The sequence below is a fragment of the Zootoca vivipara genome, chromosome 14, assembly GCF_963506605.1.
Source record: "Zootoca vivipara chromosome 14, rZooViv1.1, whole genome shotgun sequence".
NCBI lineage: Eukaryota > Metazoa > Chordata > Lepidosauria > Squamata > Lacertidae > Zootoca > Zootoca vivipara.
In genome coordinates, this window is record NC_083289.1 from 30,530,882 (window position 1) to 30,551,080 (window position 20,199).

General features: G+C 44.9%; 1 protein-coding gene across 1 annotated transcript in view; it reads left to right on the top strand.

The window, feature by feature from the left end:
• The first annotated feature begins 2,582 nt into the window (after window positions 1–2,582).
• Window positions 2,583–20,199, top strand: part of PKD1 (polycystin 1, transient receptor potential channel interacting) — a 109,299-nt gene continuing 91,682 nt past the window's right edge. The window contains exon 1 of the mRNA XM_060282945.1: window positions 2,583–3,379. Coding sequence (XP_060138928.1) covers window positions 3,087–3,379 — 293 coding nt within the window. The 5' untranslated portion in view covers window positions 2,583–3,086. The remainder of the gene's footprint in view (window positions 3,380–20,199) is intronic.

Sequence of the window (20,199 nt, forward strand, 5' to 3'; positions counted from 1 at the left end):
TGGTTTGCTGGAGCTCCCTGGTGGCAGGGGGGGGCTTTGGGGTCAGGGGAGGGGGAGGAGGACAGAAATCCAAGCATAAAATGGAACATCTCTGACTGTTCACATACATGGGATACTTCTGTGGCAGGGGAGGACCCATGTGGGTGGGTAGGAAGGAGGTGGAAAAGGTGTTTATGTATGTACCGTTTTTTTTTGTTTTTTTTTGTATTCTGTAAAATTAATAAAAAGTATGTTTTTTTAAAAAAAGAGAAAGCTGCCCATACTGCAACATTTTGCTGCAGGGTTTCACTTGCACATGCTAATATCCAATCTCCATGTGCCATCCTTTATTTATTTTATTTCTTTTCTTTTCTGCCCTTTACCATAAGGATCCAGGACGGGTAACAACAATAACATATACAATTATAAAACCAATAAAACAGCTACATCCATTAAGACAAGAAAAGTCGTAAAACAATTTAGAACAGTTCCAGATACAAAGCATTTTTAAAAAAATATATATTAAAAAAGCAATGCAAACATTTAAAAACAATTCCATATAGAAAAAGATAAAACTTTGTTCCAATGCAGACTGGGATAAATATATCCAGTTTAAAGTTTTGTTGGAAGATGAAGGTCTTCAGCTGGCACCAGAGACTGCGTCTGTCTAATATTTAATGGGAGGGAATGCCAAAGGGTCAGCGCCAGGACACTAAGAGGCCTGGTTCCCATATTGTGCAGATCCGACCTCCTGATGAGATGGCACCTGCAGGAGGCCCTCACCTGCCCAGCACAGTAATTGGTTGGGGATACAAGGGATGAGAGGATGCTTTAGGTATGTGGCCAGTAACAGCACCTTGAACTTAGCTGGGTAACGAATTGCACAACCCAAATTCACCCATATGTGCATTTTGTAATTTAATAAGCTACTCATTGCTGCTCAGTTTGATCTTTTTACAGTCTTTTATGTACTGTCATATTTTATGTTTTGTTGTTATTTTGCTGTGGTTTTTTAAATTGATTACAGTATATTCTAGTAATGATTTATTGTAACTGCCGGGAGTGAATTTTTGTTTAATTATTATTTACTAGCTGGCCCTGCCACGCGTTGCTGTGGCATTGTTTGTTAAATGGCGGGTCAGAGTCCCCCTTCAGATTCTCCAGACCGTCAAGAGTCCCCCCTGTGTTATGTTTAGATAGGGGTATACCTGTGTCTCCCCACACTCTGTAGCGACCCATCCCAGGGAAGGTCTTAGTTACCCCTGTCACCTATTGACAGACCCCCCCCATCCCAATCAGGGAAGGACTTAGCTATCCGTGTCCTCCATTTTGACCCCCGCAATCAACCCCAAGCAGGGGTTTACCTATCCCTGAACCCTATTGCCCCCCCCCCGATTGAGGGTAATACGGAGGGGGTGGGGGTTTGGTGGGTGGTGGTGTAGAGTGAGGGTAGTATGTAGGTGGTTTGTGGGTCCTGGGCGAGCGGTGTTGTAGAGTCAGGGTAATATGGAGGTGGTTAGGGGTGTCAAGGTGGGATTTCTGTGTGTGTTGGGGTGTGGGGGTGGATTGGGGAAGGTGGAATGGTGGGCCTGTTCTTGAGCCAGACTGGTGTATGCTGGTGGCGGAATCCGGGTGATGGGATCAGTGGGTGTGGGATCGATGGGGGGGAATCCGTGGGGTAGGGGGGAGTGTGGATTGGTGTGTTCTATTTGGGGGGTGGGAGGGTTGAGGAAAGGTGAGGGTCCTTGGGTGGTGTTGGTATTTGCGGGGTGGGAGGGGCAGGTTGAGGAGAGGTGAGGTTCCTTGGGTCGTCCTGGTATTGGTGGGGGAGGGGAGGGTTGAGGAGAGGTGAGGGTCCTTGGGGGGGGGTATTGGTATTGGTTGGGGAGGGTATTGTGGGTGAAGGGTCTTGGGAGTAGAGTGTGGGCTCATTACACTGAGCCAGAAATTTAGTCCATTTAGCTCAATATTTCCTACACTGGCTGGCAATGCCTCTGCAGATGGAGGTCTTTCCTGCCCTACCTTGAGGTGCTGAGGATTGAAAGAGGGGCTCTAATTGTGCTGCAGTCCTTGGGGTGCCCAAACTTTTTTCAAAGAGGGCCAGATTTGATGAAGTGAACATGCCAACCAAAGTTGTTGAACTTTTTTTTAGTTTTTTTTTAAAGATTTGAATTGGTAGAACTTTTGGGGAGATTTTACCCCAGGAAATAAACTGCCACAGGGGCCGGATTAGGCCCCCCAAAATGGACTTTGGACATGCCTGCTTTAGAATCAGAGGAAGCTGATTTATATGGATTTATATTCTTTGGTCCATCTAGCTCAGTATTGCCTACACAGACTGGCAGTGGTTCTCCAAGGTTTCAGGCAGGGAGTCTTCTAAGCACCTAGACATGCCATTGGGGTCTAAACCTGGGACCTTCTGCGTGCAAGGCAGATGCTCTCCCAGTAAGCTGCACCCATCTTTCGATCTAGCTCAGTATTGCCTACACTGACAGGCAGAGGCTCTCCGGGCAGCGAGATTCCGGGGGCTGATCCTGCAAGGCAGACGATGCTCTTCCACTGAGCCGGGGCCCTTTCTCGCGGGCGCCCCGGGAGAGGCGCCGCCGCATGGGCTTCTTCTGGCCGCTGCCGTCGGACTGGCCGGGGGAGTCCGGAGCGCGGCGCAGCTTCTGCTGCCCCGAGAAGGGGCCTGGCAGGGTTGCCTCCCTCCTCCGCCGCCTGGCCCTGGAGCCGCCTTGGCCGGGGCAGGCCTGGATTTCCTTCCTGGAGCGGGGCTTGTGGAATGCTGGCGAGGCGCCCCGACGGGGCTGGGAAGGAGGCGGAGGCGGAGGGGAACCAGGAGGCGGAGGCTGCCGCTGCACGGCCACGGCGGGAGTGCTGGACGACGACGAGGCGAGGCCCGCTCGGCTGGCTGGCTGCGGCGCCGCGGGCGAGAAGGAGGCGGCGGCGGTGGCTGGAGGAGCGCAGAGCGCGGCGGAGAGGCGCGGAGCGGCGGAGCGCACCGGCGGCGAAAGAGGCAGCGGGGAGGCCATGGGCCGCCGCCGCTGCTGCTGCTAGGCGAGGGGGCGGCCCGGCCGGAGCGGCCATGCCATGCCCGCGCTGAAGCGATGCCTCCTCGGCGCTGCCTCCGGCCACGGAGAGCGGGGAGCCGGCCGCGACGGAGCCATCGGAGCAGCCTCGACGTCGCCGCCGACGGAGCCGCGGCGGGCTGGCCCCGCTGGTGCCTCTTCTGCTGCCTGCTGGGCGGTGGGCTGGCGCCGGCCAGCGCCCGCGGCTGCCAGCCCTGCGGCCCCGACTGCGCCTGCAGGAGCTTCTCGGCCGCCGCCTGCGCCGTGGATTGCGCCGCCCGAGGGCTCCAGCGCCTGCCCGTTCCGGCCTTCCCGGCTGCCACAGTCGCGCTGTGAGTACTGGCGATGCGGGTCGGGAAGGGGCTGCTCTTGTCTGTTTCTCTGTTGGGGGAGAGGGTTCCCTCCCCTCCCCCCCCAAAAAAGTGAGAGGGAACTCATTGTTCTGAGAGAGGGAGCCGTCGAGGTTGGTGTCTCTCAGGACAGGCGGAAGGAAGAAAGGCTGGGCAGGAGCGTCTTTGGAACTCGCGGCCACCAGATGTTTCCCGGGCAGGGGTGGGTTGCTAAGCTTCCAGCCCCTGAGCCTGGGTGTGTCGTGCTTGGCAAGGCGTTGGACTAGACGACCCTTTGGACCCCTTCCAGCTCTACAGTTATATGATTTTATGACTCAGAAGCGAGCCCTATGATGTTTGATGGGGCTCTTGTAAGCGCCTTGTGAGCCCAGACGACATGTAGAACAGGTTAGGAAGATGGTGGAAGAGAGGTGTGTGTGTGTGTGTGTGTGTGTGTGTGTGTGTCTCCTTTTCAGTGGCTTTTGGCATAATGGAACCTCCATGTTAAGAGGATGCCTATCTTGGAGTATTGCATGCATCTTAGATGAGTGTTTTTCCAGCTTTAGGACTGAGGATGATGGGAGTTGCAGTCTGAAAACAATTAGAGACCCACGGTTTGTAGAACATGAAGTCTTTGAGCAACCTTTGTGTTGGTTCTGTCATTAATCTGATACGCCAACAGGATGCACAAGAATGTGTGGGTTTTGGATGGGGACTACCAAGAAGGGGAGATGCACTGCCCCTGCCAAAGATGCAGCACACAATTCAAGGGACATCCATGAATCTCTTAGTGATGTTCTGTCAGTAGGACAATCTCCTTTGCACCCTTCCTTAATTGCCTCCTGAGCCCAGTCCCAACAGGATAGTTTCGGAAGTTGCAAAGCCATCTGGCAAACCTAGTGCCTCCTTCGGTAAATTGTGCCCTAAGGATGGCATCCTGCACCCCAAGGTGACGGCAGTCTCACTCCGCACCCACCCTGATCTTGGTCTCCAGGGGTTTCCCTATCATAAGAACAAGGATGGGAAACCTGGAGCCCTCCAGATCTTGTTGGATTCTAACTCCCAGCCGTCCAGGAACATCTGGAGGGCCGCAGGTTCCCGACCCCTGCTGAAGGACCTAAGAGGAGCCCTACTGGATCTGTCCGAGGGTCTGCCTGCCTGATCCAGTAGCTGCCTTCCCACAATGGCTGACCAGACTTCCCCTGCAAGGAAGGTCCTGAGCCCAGCCTGAAGGGGAAAGGGACTCTCCACTGCCTCATCCCAGCAGCACTCAGGTATACTTTCTCCAAACATTGGGGTTCCACATCATTGTTGCATTATTTACATTCATTTAAAGGTTTTGCATGCTGCTTTCCATCATAGGTGACCTCAAAGCAGCTTTCATAAGGCATTTACAACAAGACCTACTTTTTTTTTTAAGGCAATGAAAACCAACAATACATAAATCAAGCAAAAGCAATATCAAAGTGCAAAGAAAGACGTTTATTTAGTGTTCATTGATGGAGCTCTACTTTGCCTTTAAGCTGACATCCATCACATATTTTAGGTCTGTCTGTGACGATGTTGGTGGTACAGAGATGTCCTTCCTTTCATCTGCCCTGATTCAGGTTTCATTGAGTCAGCCTTTTCCAAACTGGTGCCCTCCAGAACTAAAACATCTGGAGGGCACGGAGTTGGGGAAGGCGACATTGGAGGGTTTGCATTCTAGCACTTGGAATACAAACTTCTCTGTCCTTCTCTGTCCACAACATGCATCATTTTATAAACTCTCTCTTGTGTCCTTGCTTTGTTTTGCTAAGCTAACCATCTCCCATCCCTGGTTGTTGCTTGAGGAGGATAGGGTACCGCTGATCTTTCCTGATTCAATGGAATGAGGATGTCCAGAATAGATAACTGTGGCATCCTTGACACCAAGGAGTAAGAAATAACAAACAGCCGAAACATTGTCCTTTGTAGTGTTGGCGTCCGGGACTCAAAGGAGGTAACCAGGCAGGTTCCCCACGTAGGTAGATCTCTCCCTGGAAATGAAATGAAAACAGTGTTATCGTCGTACGTGTTAGGTCTCTCAAACATTCTGAAAATAATTGTGCTAAATCTCAGGTGTGCATTGAAGTTGCAGCTTGCATCTCTGATAAGAGCTAACGTTGCCTATTTGCTTGGCTGATGAGAAGTTCTCTGTAACGGAAAAGGGTCACTTATATTTCAAGAAAAGAAAAGTTGCAGTTTGCTAGGAGGAGGCCGATTTTCCTTTCACCTGGAAAACCCCAAGTGGGGTCTGGCCTTTCTCTGTTGGGAAAGCCACAGATCTTGCTGAGCGGTCAAGCAAAACTTATTAATTATTTGGGTTTGCTTTATGCTTAAACCCCCCCTTCTTTGCATGACGATTTCGTTGCTCAGATACGATGTTGTTCTGTGCTGTCTTTTTGGCGAGCGTACAGAATCTCGTTGGTTCTAAACAAACTCACCATTTTAAACAAAGTACAGATAACCTTGCACTCTGGATGTTTCGTTTTTAGATTAACTTCATTTAATTAACAAGTGGCTTCTACAGAACTAATTCTGCATGGGAAGGGCTGAAGCTCAGTGGTAGAACACATGCCTGGCATGCAGAAGGTCCCCAGTTCCTGTGTACACATTATCATTCCTCGGAACTGAGGTTTGTTAAAGGTTGCTGGGAATTATGTCTCTGTGAGGGGTAAACTACAGTCCCCAGAATTCTTCAAGGGAATTAATGTACTTCAAATGTGCCTTCAAAAGGGCCTTATTGGTAGTGGTTCCCGCCCTGTGGAACGCCCTCCCATCCAGATGTCAAGGAAATAAACAACTATCTGACTTTTAGAAGACATCTGAAGGCAACCCAGTTTAGGGAAGTTTTTAATGTTTGATTTTTTTTATTGTGTTTTTAATATTCTGTTGGAAGCCACGCAGTGTGGCTGGGGAAACCCAGCCAGATGAGCAGGGCATGCATAAATAAATACTTTAAAGGTAAGGGAGAAGGACTTGCAAGGGGTGGTTCTGTTCTGCTGATCTTTATCTTCACTTAATTTCACTGTTCAGCACTGAAAGGAATAACGAGACCCAAATCAAGTGCTGAAATCGAGCCCTTAAATTGTCAGTCCATTTACTGGCAGAAAACCCCCAAAGTTAGATTTGCAGTAGATACCTTGGGTGGTGGAAGAGCATTTTAAAAAAAAAGCCCAACCAAAAAAATCTTCCAGTGTAATTTTTAAGTTGGTATTTGTTGAAATTTCTGCTCATCTCACCCGTGAATGTTTTCACAACGTGCAGATGCTGAACTGAGTAGACATTTTAGCTTAATTCCCAGTTGGCTTAATTGAGCCTAACAGGGTCAATCTCGAGACGAGAGTGAGATTTTGTGGCTGTGCTATATGGGAATATAAATATACTCCATGGTGCTTCTGAATACCAGTTACTGGAAACCACTCTTGTGGGGGGGGGAGTGCACTCTTGTGCTCAAATCCTGTTGGTTTCCTGCTGTGAGAACAGGATGCTGCTCTAGATGGGCCATTGGCCTGATCCAGCGCGGATCTTCTTATGTCCATATGTACTCAAGTAGAAAAGACAGAGGCAACATTGACCACCTTTTCATGGGATGTCGAGCATTAATCGCAAGTTTCTGCTGTGCCTAGATTCAGGAGCTGCACCACTATTTGTGATGGACGAAGTGCTGGGCTGCATAGATCTCTCAATCAGGCATGCAGAAGGATTGCCAAAAAGTATGGGAATCTGAAGATATTCTAGAAAGCTGGATTTAAAATATCTGTTTTGGCAGAAAGGGGAAATGTTGCTTTAATAACTTGAAATAATTTCAACTCTTTTCTTGGAATTTCAGCTCCTTTCTTGGAGTCGAAATGTTTTTTAGTTAGCAAATTCCCCACCCGCCTCCCATTTTCTTCCACTTCCGTCAGTTTTCCTTAATTTTGAGATTTGTATTTATTTTGACTATTTAGGTAGGTAAAAGAATATTATTGCATTGATAGGGAAAACTCTTTTTGATAGTTGGTCTTCATATTATCATCCATTTGAAAAGAAAACTGCTTTAAAATAACTTCTCAATGATTCCGTAGTCTGTATAAATAAGAAATACAGTACCCATTTAGCAATAGTAAATCATGTTGGCAAAGTAAAACCAGCTTTGGCAGCTTTTTAGGTTGCATGCAACTAATATTTACTCCGAGTAGATCTATTTAAAATAATAATCCTAAATTGTTCATGCTTTCTTCTGAGGAGGATACAACTCTGTACTGTATATGGCTTTGGGTGCATATTCATGTACATATAGCCCTTTTGGGGAAAAAAGTTTAAAATGTAATTCAAGAAATAGGATATAATATCCCTCTTCATCCAAAATATATTATTTTGGGATATTTTAAATTGGTTAATAGTTATAGAACTGATAAATACTTAGTTGTAGAAATTTGTATTGCCAGGTCCTGGAAAACTTCAAAAGTTCCAATAATTTCAGAAAAGATAAAGAGATATTGTTCTGTTGGTAAAAACAAAAGAAAACCTATTACACAAAACATTAATTTAGAAACCAAGACAATAGACAATTGAAAGATGATTTGTGAATTACCAGGACAACAACTTTAGAGATAGTAAGATTGAACCTTTTATTTTTATTTATTGTAAAGCTGTTGGCTTTGTTGTTATTGTATAATTTTTTCCATGATTTTGTGTAGGTCAGGCATCCCCAAACTGTGGCCCTCCAGATGTTTTGGCCTACAACTCCCATGATCCCTAGCTAACAGAACCAATGGTCAGGGATGGTGGGCCGAAGTTTGGGGATGCCTGGTGTAGGTAGTGTATTTGCTATTGTTACTGATTCTGCTGTTTATATGTTGCACCTTTATGAATTTAACACACACACACACACACACACACACACACACACACACACACACACACCACTATACATTTGTAAAATAAAACAAATGTGAAGTTGTTATAGGAAAAGTTAGGCACCTAATGAAGAGAGGTGCGCGTTGAAGAGATCTGTCGATATCTGTAGCTTGCAAATTGCCTTACATGGCAACGTTGGAAGCTGCTTAATACTGAGTCAGGCCGACAGTCCATCTGGCTCAGTATTGTCTACACTGACTGGCAGTGGCTCTGCACAGTTTCAGAGAACGGGACATTCCCAGCCCTACCTTGAGATGCCGGGCATTGAACCTGGGACGTTCTGTTTGTAAAGTAGATGGTTTGTCACAGAGCTACAGCCTTTCCCCAGGGTCAGTCCAATAAAATACCACCAAGCCCAGTGCAGAGACTGACAGCGATACACTTTGGAGGAATTTGGGTACCGAAGCTGAATGACTCACCTTGCAACCAGTGGATGAAAGGACTCTTAGCTGTCGGAAGCTTTTGATGTCTTTTTTCCCATTATGACTTGGGTGGCATCTGTAGTTGGGTACACATTCATTGAGTTGTCTGAAAGGGCCCACAATGCTGTGGCTGCCAAGCTTAGAGCAAGACAAATGAGGTCTGGTAGGGAAAAAGTGGTTTGGGACATGGTTTAATTGGGTCCTGGTGCAAATGAATATATGTATATGCAACTGCCTTTGTGGTGAATTCAGTTGTCAGGCTTGATCTGTCCGTAAGGAAAGCCCTGGTGGATCAGACCTCAAAGGCCCCATCGAGTCCACCATCCTGTTTCTCAGCATGGACAACCAGATGTCCGTTGGGAGTCCTCAAGCAACAACAACTCTCCATGTTTGTGTTCCTCAGAAACTGGCTTTCAGAGGAAATGTGCTTCTTGATCTGTCAGGAAGCATATAGAATCCTTTGGAAATGACCCAAAGGTCATCTGCTCCAGCTTTGTGCCATGCAGGAATTACAGCTAAAGAATCTCTGACAGATGGCCACCCAACCTCTGCTTAAAAGTCTCCAGGGAAGGAGAACCTGCCACCAGCAATCAGGACCAATAGATCGGTTGATATGCTACCACCACCATGAATCGCTGTGGAAATGATGTGGCCAAGTGTTCATGTGATTTGGTTTAGAAAACAGAGAGGGGATAACCTGAGATCAATCATTTGTGACTCATGGAAGGGGAAGTCGAGATCCATCAAGGGGAAACGGATAATGAGGTCAAGCATAGAAGCAAAAGCTCAGGTGTTCTGATGAAGCTGTTTTGTGATCCTGAGAGGTGCAGTCCAACCAGGGCTCCTTGCAACCCCCATGACAGCTAAATATAAGCATGATAACCAAGTGGTTCCTCCGTATTCATAAAGAGGGCAAACCTTGGAATACCAGTGGCTGGAATAAATTGCAGCTGAAGGCCACACCTGTGTTCATTTTTTGCTTGTGGGCTTCCTACGAGCATCAGGTTGGCGACCACGCTGGATGCTAGACTTAGATGTACCTTTTGGTCTTGTCAGAAGGGACCTCCTTGTGTTGACTCTTGGCTTGGTTTTTTCATTTATTTAACCATGGTCACTGTTGTGGGTCCTTTGCACTTTGATTTGGAAAAAAACCCACCATGGCTTATTTTCAGGGGATGTCTTATTTTTTCCCTCCTCCTCTTGCTGTGGCCAGCATTGCTGCTGCGCCTATCACTATGTCTTATTTTCGGGGTATGGCTTATATTCCTTGAATGCTTAAAAATCCTGCTATGGCTTATTTTATGACTACGTCTTAAAATAGGAGAAACAGGGTGTAACATGGGCTCTTTTTGAAATCCCCCCAAATCAAGCTGTCAAGTTCATGAAAGTATTGGGGAACAATCTCCATTTTATCAGTGTTTGTAAATTTAGCGTTGTCTTTGCACAGATGCTCCAAGGAAATATAATGGGGCAAAAAAAAATTCAGAGTGAGAATAATAGAGGAGATGTTTTTTGTTTTTGTTTTTTTGCAGGGGTGTGTTGCTTGCTTTTCCGTTCATGTTTTATTTGGGTTTTGCAGGGTGTGTGTGTGTGTGTGTTTTGTCTGTTAATTTCCAGGAGGGTTCTAAGCACCACCAGTTCTTCTGTGATATGTATATTCTGTGGGTCTCATGACAGTTTCTCAGATGTCCAAATGTGCCCCCCCCAGCCAAAACTGTTTGGGGACCCCTCTGCTCTTAGTATGAGTAAGATTGATTATCGCCCACAGATATGCTTCTCTTTGTTCATGTACTTTATCTTTGAATTTGAGGAAGATACGATGTCATTGTACAGATGGAATGTTAACACCACACAGACTCAATAGCATGTATGGAACTAATAAAATGATTTTTTTTGGAAGTGCTGGACCCATAAAGTGGATGCTTATGTTACACATATGTGTTGGGGAATGTCCTTTTGCTAACGTTTTTTTCTGAAGGGCGGGGATTCGATATTTATAAGATAACAGAGCTCTGGGAATTGTAGCTCTCTGAGAGGAATAGTGGTCTCCTAACAACTCTCAGCGCCCTGAACAAGCTCTCAGAAAGCTATGACTGCTTAAAGTGGCATGATACTGCTTTAAATGTATAGACAGGCCCTTTGATAGAAAAATGTGTCAATAGCTGCAAATACTATAATCCCAAAACTTTGGAAAGCTTGGGGAGTCTTTGCATTTCCAAGAATGTCTAGAGATTATCAGGGAGGAATGAACTATCCCGTCACATCTGATTCACCAATGAAATGGGATTTGTAGTTGTGCTAAATGGTCGTATAGGCGAGTTCCTTTTGCTACCTCTCACAATGAGTCTCCAGATTTGCCTTTTCTTTTCTCTTTGGTAATGGACAGCTGCTTTTCTGAATTGGCTCCCCTTATAGAAGCACATCCCTTTCTGTTATTTTCCCAGTTGGTGAGGTGTTGTGTATTACTAGCATATAAAACAGGAACACCTTACCCTATATGTGCCTGCTTGACCGCTTTGATCTGACACTGTTGTAGGAGCCACATAATACTCGTTCTGCAATTGTAAAAAAATGATATTTTAGTGTGGGAACTCCCTACTGCTTGACATTAGACAGGCATCTTCACTGTACTTTTGACAGCACCTGCTTAAAACATTTTTGTTTAGGCAAACCTATCCAGGTGGTGCCTGGTCTAGGGCTTGCTGATCAGAAGGTCGGCGGTTCGAATCCCTGCAACGGGGTGAGCTCCCGTTGCTCGGTCCCAGCTCCTGCCCACCTAGCAGTTCGAAAGCACATCAAAGTGCAAGTAGATAAATAACATTGTTGTTGATGTTGTTGTTGTTCCCAATTTCTTACCCACCTGTCACCACAAGATCCCAGGACAGGTTACAGCAATGCAGACATACAGGGTATATATATCTGCGTAAGCCCACCTAGCAGTTCGAAAGCACATCAAAGTGCAAGTAGATAAATACCTTCTCTGGCGGGAAGGTAAACGGCGTTTCTGTGCGCTGCTCTGGTTCTCCAGAAGCAGCTTTGTCATGCTGGCCACATGACCCGGAAGCTGTCTGCGGACAAACGCTGGCTCCCTCGGCCTATAGAGCGAGATGAGCGCCACAGCCCCAGAGTTGGATACGACTGGACCTGATGGTCAGGGGCCCCTTTACCTTTACCTTTTTATCCAGGTACATAGATGTTGACATGATTTATTTTATTTTTTCACTGGTAATATTATCTTTATAGTTATTTGTTTTCAATATTTTTTTATTTGTAATTTTAATATTTATTGTAAACTGCTTAGAGGTATATGATTAATTACCTGCCCTTCACCCTGAGGTTCCAGGACATGTTACCGAATTAAAACACTATACAGTATTTAAAAGTTTTAAACAATTTGTAATCACAAAACAAGGTGGGTACTAAAAACCTCCGCCTCAAGTATCAGAGGGACAGGGTAAAGCGGTGCATCTTCAGCATCTTCCAGAAGCTGTATAATGAAGGTGCCAGACACAACTCAGGGCCACCACAAAGAAGACCCTTTCTCGGGCTACCACCACTCCAGGACATATCTGCTGGTGCAACTGATCAATAGTGCCTCAAACTGAATTATGATGATAATTTTTTTTTTAAAAAAAAAGCACAGGAAGCATCAGTATTAAAGGAAGACATTCTTAGGGTCAGGGTACCATGCCTTTCGTATGATAAAATGTGTATAAATTGCATACAGGTATAAATTTGTAGCATCTCAGGCCCTTCATGTGGGAGATGAGCAGTTCATTTGATTTAAAATGAGCAGATTTAAGTTTGCTTTGATCCAAAGGGCATTTAGTAAATCAGAAGTAGGATTCTGAAGAAGGAAGTGTCTTCCTGTAGGTATCGAAACTTCCGTTAAAGGCATGATATTTTGCCGAGAGAGGCTTTTTGATCACCATTTGCTTTGTTTGTGGCACACTTTTGTTTCAGGGCTTGCAAAGTGACTTTGCCAGACCGCTGATCATTCCTGCTTGGAAGTTTTGCTCTGCTGAGCCTCCTTTGGAGTTTTTAAATCAAGGCTATCCTTGCTTACCCAAATCATGCATGGTGGCGAACTGGAGTTTACAGCCCCATAAATATTTAGAACGCCACTTTGGTGGTCTCGCATGACAAGTCTCTTATTTCTCAGTTCCCCATCTGTAAAATGGTGATGTTATTAACCTCACCACAGGGCTGCTGGGAAGGACCCAAAAGCAGATCTTAAAAGGGCTCTGCAGATTTCAAGCGCTACGTATGCCCAGCAGATAGAGAGTACAGTAAATGTGTTTCAAGGAGTGGTAAAAAAACATACTGGTAATGAGCAGGTTTGGAATTTTTTTTTTTTTTTAAATCTTAATATTGTCTACACAAACCTGCTGTATTCAATTGTGCACCTTTTATAAACGGCTAGGCAGATGCCATCTGAATAAAGGAGTCTTGGCTAATTTTAAGTATATGAGCTTTGATTAATCAGTTCAGTTTGCACTTCTGTGGAACTAGATGTTGTGAAGCAAAAAAAGAAAATTTTCTTGGGTTTTAGATAATGTGTGTATGCATCTGGTTACTTGGGACAGCTTTGTAGTCAATGATGAAGATGAAGAATAATGAATAATGTTGTAGAGAACCATTCTTTTTCTAAGAACTTCCTGTCTGGTCGTCTGGAAATCACTTTTGTTAGCCAGTCAGCCGGGCATATAGCTATCTGCAAGCCAGGTTAATAAGCAGACTTTCTGCATGCTTTATCCAGAGGACAGCAGTCACTCAGGCCCCTGACCAAAACCAGATCCATGATCCTACATTTCTCAAGGGGGTTTAAGAAGGTTTTGATGCTGATGCCAACATTTCTCATTTGTGTTAGAAACCGATCCAGAAAAGTATTACGCTGCTTATTTCTTCTTTGGGTAAAATCTCAATGATGCCTCCAAGTCTTGAGCCTTTGAAATAATTTATAGCTTTAAATCCTTTCTCTGCACACACCCTGGCCCCTCGGCGTAGATTTTTCAAGTACCAAAAATAACATCTGGAGAAAACAGAGTCTCTCAGAAGGTTGCTGTCTGCAGAAGAAAGACAACAGGGGGGTGCCTGATTTGGGTTGTCAGGGGGAATTCCTATAAGTCTGGGAAGCAATCGGTATCATCTTCCGAAGTAATCAGTCTATAAAAAGGGCACCTGTTGGATGTGAGCATTTATTGCATCCACAGAGCAACTTCCTGTACTTTTCTGGGCAGAACTGGAAGCATTTTGGACCTACCGTACCAACCTTTCAGTTCCTTAGGGACCTCTTGACTTGTTTGAAGATACTTACCCATGATTGGTTGTGGGTATGCTATTTTGGGACACCCACCAATGGGCCACCATTCATAACTGGTGATGTGGGGCAGAATATTTTCCAGAGCAGGATAAAGAGTGGTATACCACTGGTATACCACTCTTTATCTGGTATACCCAGGGGTTGCACATAAATTTATGTTGCCCTTGAACTGAAAAATGGTTATCTGCCCCCATCCTACCCCATGGGTGTAATCTGACATAGTTTATAAGATTTTCATTCTGTTGTATCAGGAGATGAGGCAGAAATACTCAGGGAGACTGGCTGGAAGAAAGGATGTTCTGAGCAGCGACTCATTCAGAGGTGCAGTGGGCAGCCTCCTTTGTGAGTGGCTAACTCCTGGGAGCTGCTGGTTGTTTATTTAGTTTATATTCCTGTGGCAGGCTTTCAATTCTCTCATGACACATGAGTGTGTCCTGTGACATATTTTTTGTGGGGGTTAAGGTTTCTAAAGCGCCATATAAATGCTCAGATTCATCACCATCAATAGCAGATTTGTCACCCTGTCTACAGTTCTGGAGTTTTTGCTAGATTCTTCACTGAGGGATCATTGGGTATGAGGAATTCAAATCTTCTATTATTTTTGTGATTCGACAGCATTTAGCTTGGCAAGTCTACGTTGGATATTAATTTTACCTCCTGAAAATGTCAGGTAATGCTAAACAACAACCGCAACATAATGCAACTGCGAGTACTTGGCAATAATTGTTCATGATTTCTGTGCAATTTTGCACGCATTTTACTTTCCAACAAAACTAAATTATATCAATTTAACCAAAATATCTTTTGAATTCCCAAGTCATGTTGCAGCATTTTAGTACCCCTCATTTTGGAAATATGAAAGCTAAAAAATTCAGTACGCCCTACCCTAACAAGGAAGCAGGTGGGGCCCTGCTCTTTTGCCCTTGTGGCTGTTTTCTGCGGGGATAAAAAAACTGGCACCGGCACTCGGAAGAGGAACGGTCACGGGTTCTGCCTCATGTGCTGCTTCTGTGTAAAGGCTTAATGGCTTTCACATGGGAATGTTTCTCTCTTCTTTCTGAGTAGCAGGAGCTGTCAGAGCCAGGAGCTGGTTCCACCAGCACCAAATGCTAGAGAATAATAAGAAAGGACGCTGAGCACATTACTCTCCTATAGCACTTGAGCGTGAAATATTTTTGGGAGAGAGGCTTTCCTGTGGGCATCTGGCGCCTGAAGGCTGATTCTCACCTATTTGAACCGAAGAAATTCGCGAAACCGCCGAATTTTGCTTTGCAGAGTTTGGGTAGAGGGTCCCATGGATGAAATTCCTTTTTCCCACAACTCAGTCATGTGCTAGAGCAATGGTTCCCAAACTTTTTTTTCCAGGCCACTGCCTTGCCTGGGTTCCATAAACTCACCCCCAGTGCCCACTTCGCCGCCCTATAAAAGAAAAGAAAAATTACGGTATTCAGAATAGCAGTTTACACAACCCACTAAGGAAGAGAACAACACAATCAAATTCAAAACAGTTACAATTCATTGCACATTTATTCAACTAAAACTAGTTTTGTTACTTTTTAAAAAACAAACAAACCAGGAACTTGATTCAGTGATAGTAGCTTTTCAAAGTCTGATAGCCATTTACACCTCCAGTCACCCCGTTCTGCCCTCTAGCATGCTTCCAGGGAATTCTACTGCCTCCCCAAGGGGTGGTATAGTCCACTTAGGAAACCAATGCACTAGACCTTTCTTCCCCCCCCCCAATTTTTTTAAATTCATTTTGCAAATAAACACACAACATACGCATAAAAGACATAGTAAAGAAAACAAAGAACAGAAAAAATATATAACAAACAAAAAAATCTCATAATTATAATTCTTATTTCTTAACATTTTGACTTCCTCAAGTCCCCCCTTACTGTGTTTCATTTTAAATCATCTTTAGTAATTTCTATATCATAATTTCAATCAATTTGTTAATTGTCTATCATTCTTACTTCACATTTATATATAACTCTTAAAATACTTAACATACCTATCCTCTATAGCCTATATCAACTTCTAAATCTGATCAAACATTTCAAATATTGCAACTCTTTTTAAAATATGCTTTAAATTTCTTCCAATATTCTTCCACTGACTCTTCTCCCTGGTCCCGCAGTCTCCCCATTAGCTCAGCCAGTTCTATAAAGTCAATCATCTTCATTTGCCAATCGTCCACTGTTGGTAACTCTTGTGTCTTCCAATTCTTAGCTATCAATATTCTTGCTGCTGCCATGGCATACAAAAAGAAAGTAACATCCTTTTTGGGAATTTCTTCTCTAACTATTCCAGGTAAAAAGGCTTCTGGTTTTTTAATAAATGTGTTTTTCAATACTTTTTTCATTTCATTATAAATCTTTCCCCAGAAGTCTTTTACTTTGGGGCACGTCCACCACATATGGCAAAAGGTTCCTTCCACATTCTTACATTTCCAACATTTATTACATTTCCAACATTTATTATCATGTGTATGACCTTTCTTCTTCTTCTTCCTCCTCCTCCTCCTCCTCCTCCTCCTCCTCCTCCTCCTCCTCCTCCTCCTCCTCCTCCTCCTCCTCCTCCTCCTCCTCTTCTTCTTCTTCTTCTTCTTCTTCTTCTTCTTCTTCTTCTTCTTCTTCTTCTTCTTCTTCTTCTTCTCTTTTGCATATACTGAGCCTTGGCACATGAGATGCTGTGGAGTAGCTTGTCACCATGCTGGACTGGGAAGGGCTGTGGCTCAGTGGCCGAGTATCAGCTGCGCATGCAGAAGGTCTTAGCATCTCCAGGTAGGGCTTGGAATATCCTCTGCCTGAAATGCTGGAGAGCAGCTGCCAGTCAGTGCGGACAAAGCTAGGGTAGATGGACCATTCAGTATAAAGCAGCTTCGTAAATAGCTATGACGTCTGATATTGTTCCTAGGATTCCCACTTCTCACCCACCAACCACAAAGCCCACACCCCATGGCAGAGATCCTCGGTTATTTCCAGAACCTGCTGTAACCAGGTTGGTATTTCACCCCCAAAAGTCGTTTCTGCCCCAGGCGGTACCCAGTGGTCCAGCCTGGAAGCTGGCTGGGGCGAAATTGTTGCAAGTAACGTTCTGCAACAGTCCTCTGGGACAACTGGTTTCTGTTTGGAAAGATCTTGCCGCTTTTCTGTTCCTCTGCTGAGAGTTTCTTTAAGAAGATGGCTCATTGCTACTCCGTCTCTCTGTGTGTGTTTGTGTTTAAAGTGGTAAGGTTACATAAGCAGGAAAAAAAGTTGGAATAAGCATTTCCTGCAATTTGCTTCGGAGCTCTGAGGACAAAATAAAGCTGCCTTGATTCGCAACCCTTCCCTGGTCCTGCATGGAGCTCCAGTGACAGATTTTCATTTATATATTTGCAGGGTTTTCTCTCCTGCATCGTTGGGGTCCATCCTTCGGGCCAAGCAGACTGGTGTCCAGATTCTGGAGCAGATAAGGGTCTAAGGGTCAGAGAGTTGATGTTTGGGTTCTGGAGCAGGGATGGGGAACAAAATCGATCCGGTTCACATTTAAAGCCGAATTTCTCAAATTCGCACTTTCTGAACAGTCACGATTTTGGGGTGTGTGTGTGTGTGTGTGTGTGTGGTGGCTTCTGGATCCAGCTTTGTCTCCGGACTCTCAGGTAGCCTCAGTGGCTAGAGGTGCCTTTCGCCAACTACAACTAGATTGACAACAGCAGCCATTTCTGGACCAGGAAAGCCTTGCCACAGCAGTTCATGTGTTGGCTACTGCAAGACTGGATTACTGCAATGCGTTCTATGTAGGGATTCCCTCACACTTGAGGGAAGCTAGTGCCGAATGCTGCAGCATAATTGCTGACAAGAGTGAGGCCTTGTCACCATACCACGCCAGAGCTCTGAAATCTGCACTAGAGGCTGACTTGCTACTGGTCCAGGATCAAGGTGTTACTATTGATATCTAACACCCTTAACAAGTTGGGACAAATTTACCTACCAAATTGTTCCCCCCACCCATGTGCCCAATGACCGCTTTGATCAGTGGAATTGGCACTACTTCAGGCGCCACACATAATACATGTTTCACATTCGTAAGAACTCCATCATTTAGTATGGCAGCAGCAGATTTCACTGTACTGTTTTCAGTGCCTGCTAAAAACATCCTTGCTTAGACAAGCCTTCCCCGATGCTTAAAAAGTTGAGGTACTTTTAATCCAAGCTTTTATATGTTTTAAATTAGGCTTTCGATTTTTTTTTTTACTGATTTCATTGTTACATCTTTTTGTAAACCGCTTTCAGGTTTTGTTTTGTTTTTCAGTCAAGCCGCATATAATTTTTTTTGAAATAAATAAATAATAAATAATATGAGAACTGAAACTGCAACTCACCCTTCAAAATTTTCTCTTATCTGAATATTGCAGTGCAGTTCACCCAATGACCAGTGTTTGCAAAAAAAAAATGCATATATTAGGAGAAAATGTGCCTAAAGATGGAGCAGAAAATAGCATGCTGGAGGGGGGGGGGAGAGGCTGGAGGTGTAAATCAGACATTGAGAAGCTGATACCATTGGATCAATTCATCAGTTTTCTTGACTTGAATAAACAAAAACGTTTTAAACGGATTTGGAATAACTGTGCAATTAAATGTTACCATTTTGAATTTGGTTGCGTTATTATCTTCCTTAGTGGGTCGTGCAAACCGCTCTTCTGAATAATGCTTTTTAAAGGGAAGGGGGGGCACTGGGGTTGAATTCATAGAACCAAATGGGAGGGTGTTTCCTCTCCCCCCCCCGCCAAGTTTGGGAACTGCTGGACTGCATTGTCCAGGCCACGTGGGCCACAGACAGCATAGGAGAATGTGGAAAGGAAAAGTTTTCCTGAAAGGAGGAAGGTGAGTTGAGACACGCTGGCCTGGAGTTTTCAGGTTAATCATTAGCCCCCATGGAGCGGCAGGGCTGCTGCCTTCGATCTGGGATGGGTCACCCCGCTTTGCTGCGCTCAGGCTTCTTGCATTGAGGAGGCGATATCAGATTTTGGCACGGTGGGCCTGTTTCCCAGATCACCCGGCGAGCTGGCAGGGAGTGGAGAGCATTGGTTAATATCTAAATGAGCGGCGGCCATTTGTTAAGCTCCATAGCGACAGGGCCCAACACAGCATTGTAATACGTGGGCAGGCATGCGCTGCCAACCGTCCCCTCACTTTCCACCCTTCACTTCACCAGTCAGTTGTTTCAAAACACACACCAGGAGGGTGTGGTGGTTCGTACATTGAGCTGCAGAGACCTGGGTTCAGATCCCCACTCGGACATTCTAATTCAATCTAGCCCAACCTCACAGGGCTGTTGGAGTATAAAACGGGGCCATCTTTAAATATCTCAAGGGCTGTCACATGGAAGAGGGAGCAAGCTTGTTTTTCTGCTGCTCAGGAGGGTAGGATTTGAACTCACAGTTTCAAGTTACAATAGTTCTGAGTAAACATCAGGAAGAGCTTGGTGACAGTAAGAGCTGTTTGATAGTGGAACGGTCTCTCTCAGGAGGTTGTGGGCTCCCCTTCATTGAAGGTTTTAAAGCGAAGTTTGGATGGCCATCCGCCTTGGTTGCTTTAGTTAAGATTCCTGCATTGCAGGGGGTTGGACTAGATGACCCTCGGGGGTTCCTTCCAACTGTATGAATCTATGGGATTCTTGGAAGAAAGGCAGGTAATAAATACAATTAATAACAACAGGTTTTTTTTTTTAAAAAAAAAAAGTTTGTAGAAAAGGGTGGGAAGTTTCTACAAAGGCTTTTTGTAATTCCACGCAAACACAGAAAAAGGAATTGGTGGGTGGAGGGTCCAGGTTTTATTTACTTATTTCAAAACTACCCCCAAGTTTCTACACCTTATGGCGGCAATGGGATACTTGAACATATGTAGGCAAGATGTCTGTAGCCCAGGCAAAGGTGCTCACACCTTGGTGAGAGATGGATTAGGAATGGCTTACAGACTCTTAATAGGTGTGAAGCTGGTTTGAAAAACACCACACCCAACAGAATAAAAGGCAAGTAAGAGGCAGCGTAATAGAAGTTCCTAATATTTTTCACTGGGTGGAGAAAGTGGATAGAGAAAATAAACTGTGGAACTCACTTCCACAGGAGGCACAGGATGGTTATCAATTTACATGGCTTTAAAAGAGGA